At 46.0% G+C, this 7503-nt stretch overlaps 1 protein-coding gene across 1 annotated transcript; it reads left to right on the forward strand.

Annotated features, from left to right (window-relative positions):
- Positions 1 to 1030: 1030 nt before the first annotated feature.
- Positions 1031 to 2131, forward strand: LOC311248525 (26S proteasome non-ATPase regulatory subunit 4-like; the record flags this gene model as incomplete). Its single annotated transcript, XM_084339390.1, has 1 exon — positions 1031 to 2131. The coding sequence occupies one exon, from the start codon at positions 1031 to 1033 to the stop codon at positions 2129 to 2131; it is 1101 nt and encodes a 366-aa protein (XP_084195516.1).
- Positions 2132 to 7503: the final 5372 nt, after the last annotated feature.

Below are 7503 nucleotides of genomic sequence, written 5' to 3' on the forward strand. Positions count from 1 at the left end.
ATACTTTTTTTTTGCTCTGCACAGTTTTGGCGCCCCCCTCTATATCTGCAACCATTATTTTTACATAAAAGAAATTCTAACATAAGGGAAAATGAGCCAAAATTCTAAAATGGTCGGTGGGTCTGAGCCTCAGCTTTAGGTGTTCACAGTCAGAACATGCTAGAGCGCTGTGCATTGATGGGTATCGGTCAAGTGTTTATAGAATTGAGCATTGAGGAAAGAAAGACTAACGTTAGAGAACTATGAAGAGGCAAAAGCCATTTGGCCATCCAGTATAAAAAGAGAAGAAAAGAAGAAGACGAGAAACGTGCCAAGGTGAAAGTTATGCAATTTTGTACAACTTCCAAGACCTGCCACACCAAGAGCTGATGAAGCAAGCAGAGGCACTTGTACACACCTTAAACCATGGAGGGCAATCTGATTTGGATGGGAAGGAGCTGGCTCAGGAGTTGGAACATTTGATTGATGACTTTGCAGCGAGGAAGGCCAGAAGGATTGCACTGTAAATGGAAACCAGTAGGAGCTACAGGCTAACCGTGAAGTGTGATGATGACAGTATGAAGAGTAAGATGTTCTAGAATTGTTCTATTATGACATCATACTGTGACATCACAAATGTTCTAGAATGTTCTATTATGACATACTGTGACATCACAAATGTTCTAGAATGTTCTATTATGACATACTGTGACATTACAAATGTGCTACAATGTACTATTATGACATCATACTGTGACAGGACAAATGTTCTAGAATGTTCTATTATGCCATGGACATCACAAATGTTCTAGAATGTTCTATTATGACATCATACTGTGCGTCACAAATGTTCTAGAATGTTGTATGATGTCATAATAGAACATTCTAGAACATTTGTGATGTATATATATACGCAGGAAAGAGGATTTCACAAACTAAGAAGATTGTAAACTAGTTAGGCAGCAATACGCTGAAAGGTGTCTAGACTGCTGGAAATTCACAAGAAGAAGAAGATTTCACAAACTAAGGACCCACCAAAGAAGTTTTCAAAATGGGGCTTGAAAGTACTATGGTCTGCGTGGACAACAGTGAGTATATGAGAAATGGAGACTTTCTCCCTACGAGACTACAGGCTCAGCAAGATGCTGTCAACATGGTCTGCCACTCCAAAACTCGCAGCAACCCAGAGAACGACGTGGGGCTCATGACTATGGCAAATAACTGTCAGGTCCTGACCACGTTGACCCCGGACTCGGGCCGCATCATGTCCAAACTCCACGCAATCCAGCCCTGCGGCAACATCTGCTTCTGCACGGGCATCAGGGTGGCTCACATGGCACTCAAGCACAGACAAGGAAAAAACCACAAGATGAGGATCATTGCTTTTGTGGGAAGCCCAGTGGAAGACACAGAGAAGGACCTTGTTAAACTAGCAAAGCGCTTGAAGAAAGAGAAGGTGAATGTGGATATTGTCAACTTTGGCGAAGAGGAGCTGAACACAGAGAAGCTGACTGCCTTCATCAACACTTTGAATGGGAAAGAGGGTACGGGTTCCCACCTGGTCACGGTCCCCCCGGGGCCCAGCCTCGCCGACGCCCTGCTCCCCTCTCCCATCCTGGCTGGTGAGGGAGGCGCCAGCGACCTTGAGTTCGGCGTAGACCAGGGTGCCGACCCCGAGTTGGTCCTGGCCCTACGTGTGTCCATGGAGGAACAGAGGCAGAGGCAGGAGGAGGAGGACCGCAGAGCGGCCACTGCCTCTGTAGCGGAGGCAGGGGTACCCACATCCACCGCCGACGAATCCGACGAGGCCCTGTTGAAGATGTCTGTGTCTCAGCCTGAGACGGGCGCGGCCGTGCTCCCCGACTTCAGCAGCATGACTGACGACTACGAGGAGCAGATAGCCTACGCCATGCAGATGTCTCTCGCAGGAGGAGAGTATGACATGGACACAGCAGCACCCATGGATACCACAGCATCAGCCATGGAGGAGGATGACTATGATGTGATGCAGGACCCAGAATTCCTCCAGAGCGTCCTAGAGAATCTGCCGGGTGTCGACCCCAACAACGAGGCCATCCGTAACGCCATGGGCTCCCTGGCCTCCCAGACAGGAAACAAGCCGGATGGCAAGAAGGAACAGAAGAAGAAATGAGGAAGCAGCGAGGGACGGACAGTGACTTTGACCAACCAGACGGACAGTGACTTTGACCAACCAGACGGGGCAGTGACTTTGACCAACCAGACGGGGCAGTGACTTTGACCAACCAGACGGACAGTGACTTTGACCAACCAGACGGGACAGTGACTTTGACCAACCAGACGGACAGTGACTTTGACCAACCAGACGGGGCAGTGACTTTGACCAACCAGACGGACAGTGACTTTGACGAACCAGACGGACAGTGACTTTGACCAACCAGACGGGGCAGTGACTTTGACGAACCAGACGGGGCAGTGACTTTGACGAACCAGACGGGGCAGTGACTTTGACGAACCAGACGGGGCAGTGACTTTGACGAACCAGACGGGACAGTGACTTTGACCAACCAGACGGGGCAGTGACTTTGACCAACCAGACGGGGCAGTGACTTTGACGAACCAGATGGGGCAGTGACTTTGACGAACCAGACGGGACAGTGACTTTGACCAACCAGACGGGGCAGTGACTTTGACAAACCAGATGGGGCAGTGACTTTGACGAACCAGACGGGGCAGTGACTTTGACCAACCAGACGGACAGTGACCTTGATGAGGAACATGGACATGACGGACATGAACAGTTGCCGGCTATGCAGGATTACTTAAATATATGAAAAAGCTTGAGGACGTATTGTTTGACCAACATGCCTGCACGACCACAAAAGACTTTTTCTTATTTGTCAAACTCTGAAAGCACCCACACAACATGATGAAAACGACGGTAGTTCTAAATGACCATTTCGAGTATAAGATTTTGACTGGCAAGTAAGGTTTTACTGGATTTTACTGACATCATTGTAAGGTATAACGCAGGTTTGCTCTCAGACACGTGGTCTGCCAGATCAGCAAGGTTCTGCCCCACGACAGTAAGGCCTGACGTCTCTTCGTGACCAGCGGAGGGCTGAAGAAGATCCAGGAGATGGAGGCCGAGGCAGGCTCCTCCCTGCAGGAGTACATCACTGCCATCAACAACTGCTACCCACGTTGATTTTGACCCGAGGCTGCAGAGAGAAATAGTGCCTCCCCTTGGTCCCCTTCTCCCACTCAGCATTCCACTAAGAGGTTGGCAGTCGACTACGGCTCCATTCGATCGATTAGTCGACTATTCGACTAATAGGGGTCAGCCCTAATGTAATGTAATAATAAAGTATAATATATTTAGCTCCCATTTGAATAATATATATATTAAAACATGACATTCTTTAGAAGTCTTAAAATATATATTTTTAAATTTAAAGTAAAATAAATGTAAAATAATAATGTTATTTATATAGCACCATTCATACAGATTGCAGCTCAAAGTGCTTTACACAGTATGACATCATACTGTGACATCACAAATGTTCTAGAATGTCCTATTATGACATCATAAATGTTCTAGAATGTCCTATTATGACATCATACTGTAACATCACAAATGTTCTAGAATTGTCCTATTATGACATCATACTGTGACACAAATATTCTAGAATGTTGTATGATGTCATAATAGAACATTCTAGAACATTTGTGATGTTACAGGATTTCACCAAAGCATCGGATACAATACCGACAAGCTAGACTTGCTAGCTATCATTGGTTTTTTGATCCCCCCGCATTACGTTATATTATATTTGACCACAGTCAGGATGTCCACTACTATGTATCCACCAGAGAGTGAATGAATGAATGAAAACTTTATTTAACAGATTGCAGAATGGGTACAATACAGTACGGCTCAATACATACAATTGTTAAGGGGATGCAGACCTGAGAAAGACGTTTGTCTTGTTTCCATCAGGGTCCCCCATTTTCAATTCATATAGACATATATGACATACATGACATACAGATAGTCAGTACTGCTACATCTATACATTTATGACATACCAGATTTGCAAATACAGTACTGTTTGTGATACAGAAGGAGTCAAGAAAAGGGAGTATATACATTTGACGTAGAAACTGTACATTGGAGGAGGTTGGGTGGGGGGGGTTGGGTACATTGGGATATTGACAACCATACTGGGTAATTTACATTGGAGGTGGTTGGGGGGGGGGGGGGCCGGGGGGCACACTGTATAAACAAGTAACACTGTACATTGAGGGGGGGGGGGGGAGGAGACACTGTACAAACAAACACAATTGTACATTGAACTATTGACAAAACCATACTAGGTAAATGACTGTACATTGGAGGGGGTTGGGTTAGGATATTTACAGGGGCCAGTGTTGAATTGCAGTCTCCCGTAGGTGTCCCTTGAGAGAGGTTTTGAAAGTGGGTAGTGATCCACATTCCTTTACAGCTTTGGGTAGGGCGTTCCACATTGATGTGGCATAATTGCGAAACGTGTTTAGTCCCTTATTTGAGCCGAATCTGGGTTTAACATGATTTGTGGAGCTCCCTCTGGTGTTGTGATCGTGGTATTCACTGACCTTTGGGAAGTATTTTGACATGTACATGGGTACCTTGGTCGTGTAGTGTATCTTGTAGACCAGGCCCATTGCAAGTTGTTGTACTCTGTCGTCTACTCTAAGCCATCCTAGGTTGTCAAAGTGGGCAGGGGTGAGGTGGGTTCTAGGAGTAAGGTCAAGCAGTAGTCTGACCAGTTTGTTTTGAGATGTTTGTAATTTTGTTTTTAGCGCCTTTGAGGTGCTTTGGTACCATGAGGTGCAAGCATAGTCGTAGTACCCCTGAATGAGTGCTCCTGCCAGAGTCTTCAGGGTGTTCTTGTTTACCAGAGAGGAGATCCGGTACAAGAATCGAGTTCGTTGGTTGACTTTTTTTATTACATTGGATGCCATTTTGTCACAGGAGAGATTAGCCTCTAGGATGGAACCCAGGTAGGTAATTTCATCTTTCCTTGTGACAATATTGTCACCCACTGTAACTGAGAAGCCGTCGGTCTTGCTGAGTTTGTTATTTGAACCGAAGAGAATGGACTCTGTTTTGCCCATGTGTAATGATAGTTTGTTATCAGCGAGCCATATGCAGATTCTGCCTAGTTCCGAGCTGAGGGTTTTTTCAACCTGTAACTTGTTCTTGTCAGAGACCAGCAGGGCTGAGTCGTCCGCAAACAGGAACAAGTTGCAGTCACAAGCTGACGACATGTCATTTGCATAAATTAGGAACAGTAGCGGTCCTAGTATGCTTCCTTGAGGAACACCACAGCTCACTGTGAGGGGGGGGGATAGGGTACCGTTTACCTCCACCATCTGTTCCCTCCCCTCAAGGTAGGATTGCATCCAGCTCACTGATAGACTATCAAAACCAATTGCTTTTAGCTTGTCAATCAGAATGGAGTGATTGACCGTGTCAAAGGCCTTTTGTAGGTCCAGCATGACCATGCCGCAGTATTTGCCTGCGTCCACCTCTTGTTTGATGTGGTCATTCAAATAGAGAAGGCATGTGTCAGTGGAGTGGGATGTTCTGAAGCCAGATTGGAATTCGTAGATTAGATTTTTTTCCGCTAGGTACTTTTCGACCTGTTCGTAGACTATTTTTTCCATGACTTTCGAGATGGAGGTGAGAATAGAAACAGGGCGGTAGTTGCCTGGGTCTAATTTGCTGCCCTTTTTGTGCAGAGGGGTCACCCTCGCAATTTTGAAGTCCTTGGGGACGTGTCCCTGTTTTATGGAGAGGTTTATTATGTGTGTGATGATTGGTGTGATGGCGGCTGCTGAGTCTCTGAGGAATTTGGAGGGCAGCATCTACAACCTCACTCGACGTCAGGGGAAACCAGGAAGTTGATGATCAACAACAGGAGTACAACAACATCTGTCGGCAGTAGGCTGCAAACAGTAGCCATGGCAACAGACTCACTTAAACATCCTTATTCGTCCACAACCTGGCCTGTGTGTGAAGACAAGCAGAAAGTTAGCAAGCTAGATTAGCTTCTATCTAACCTGACACTGATGCTAACACCTGGCGAGTTGGCAGTAGACAGCAAGTGGACGATCGCAGTGTTCGATTTGTCTTTTATTAACCAAGACTTTACTTTCGTAGGCGTTTTCAAAAGCTCCATGTCGTCATAAACTGTTGGGCAAATGGGAATGACTTAGTTTTCCTACAATGCCAAAGAGTCAACAGGGAGCAGGGACTGAGCGTGTGCATTTGACTGCATTTGACTGTCCGTTGTGTGTCCATGTACTGTACGCTGAAGGAAACGGTTGGGATATATTGGGATGTGATGTGTGGGTGCAGGGGAGCGAGTGTGTGTGAAGCATGGTTTTATGAAGATGCCGTGAGGATTTTCGTCTCTACTGGCATTTTTATTTTTGTTGAGATGTTTTAATAAAGAATATCAAAAGTCAAAGTCTCTCTCTCTCCCTCTTTCATTCTATCTCTCATTCTCTTTCTCTCTCTGTGCCAAGTTGTGAATTAGATTGTTATTTATTGATTGGTCCTCCTGGTCCAATCAGCCAGCTCCAGATCCCTCAGATCAAACAATCAAATCTGCCTTAAAATCCCACAAGACTGGTGATGAAGGAAACCGGGCAGTCGCAGCGCAGACACTCTGGAACAAGATCCCACTAAACTGTGTGATAGTAAAGGGTTAACCTTCTGTAGTGCGGCAGTGAAAGGGTTGATCAGCAAATACAGAGTGGAGAAGCTAGTGTCAGCAAATACATTAGAATGACCCAAGAGGACAGCAGTCCTGTAAATGAAGCAGGATCAGGTCCAAATGATACAGGCGGGGAGGTCAGAGGTCAGAGTGGAGGGAGGGGTGGCAGTAGATGATACAGGCGGGGAGGTCAGAGTGGAGGGAGGGGTGGCAGTAGATGATACAGGCGGGGAGGTCAGAGTGGAGGGAGGGGTGGCAGTAGATGATACAGGCGGGGAGGTCAGAGTGGAGGGAGGTGTGGCAGTAGATGTCGACGTGGAGGACGAGGAGAACAATCTAAAGGTGGTTCTGCGAGAGCAAACGTACAGGTTATCAAGCTAAGAAAGTGAATGTGAAAAAAGGAAACAATTTAAAACAGTACACAGGAGTGTACAGGGTCAGACCTAAGCTCTGGAGATGAGGCTGATGATTGGGGGAGCGATGCATCTTCAGATGTAAAAGCAAAACCTGCTCATGGGAATGGCTGAAATTAAACAGTTTTGACAGAAAACTAGGAAAAGTGTGAAAGTCGATAAGTTCTTTCCGGATAGGGAGCTGTTCATCGAGTCAGCCAAGTGCAGAGGAGATGGAGGGTTCTCTGAACAAGAGGTATACAGGTTGAGGAAAAGTGTGCAGAAAGTTAGGCAGGACCTCAACAAGGACGATGATAGTGAGGAATCAGTATATATATTTGTATAAAAAATTGTATATATTGTTTACACAGGTGGTTTTCTCTTTTTTT

This window comes from Notolepis coatsorum (genome assembly GCF_963971535.1).
Source record: "Notolepis coatsorum genome assembly, contig: SCAFFOLD_154, whole genome shotgun sequence".
NCBI lineage: Eukaryota > Metazoa > Chordata > Actinopteri > Aulopiformes > Paralepididae > Notolepis > Notolepis coatsorum.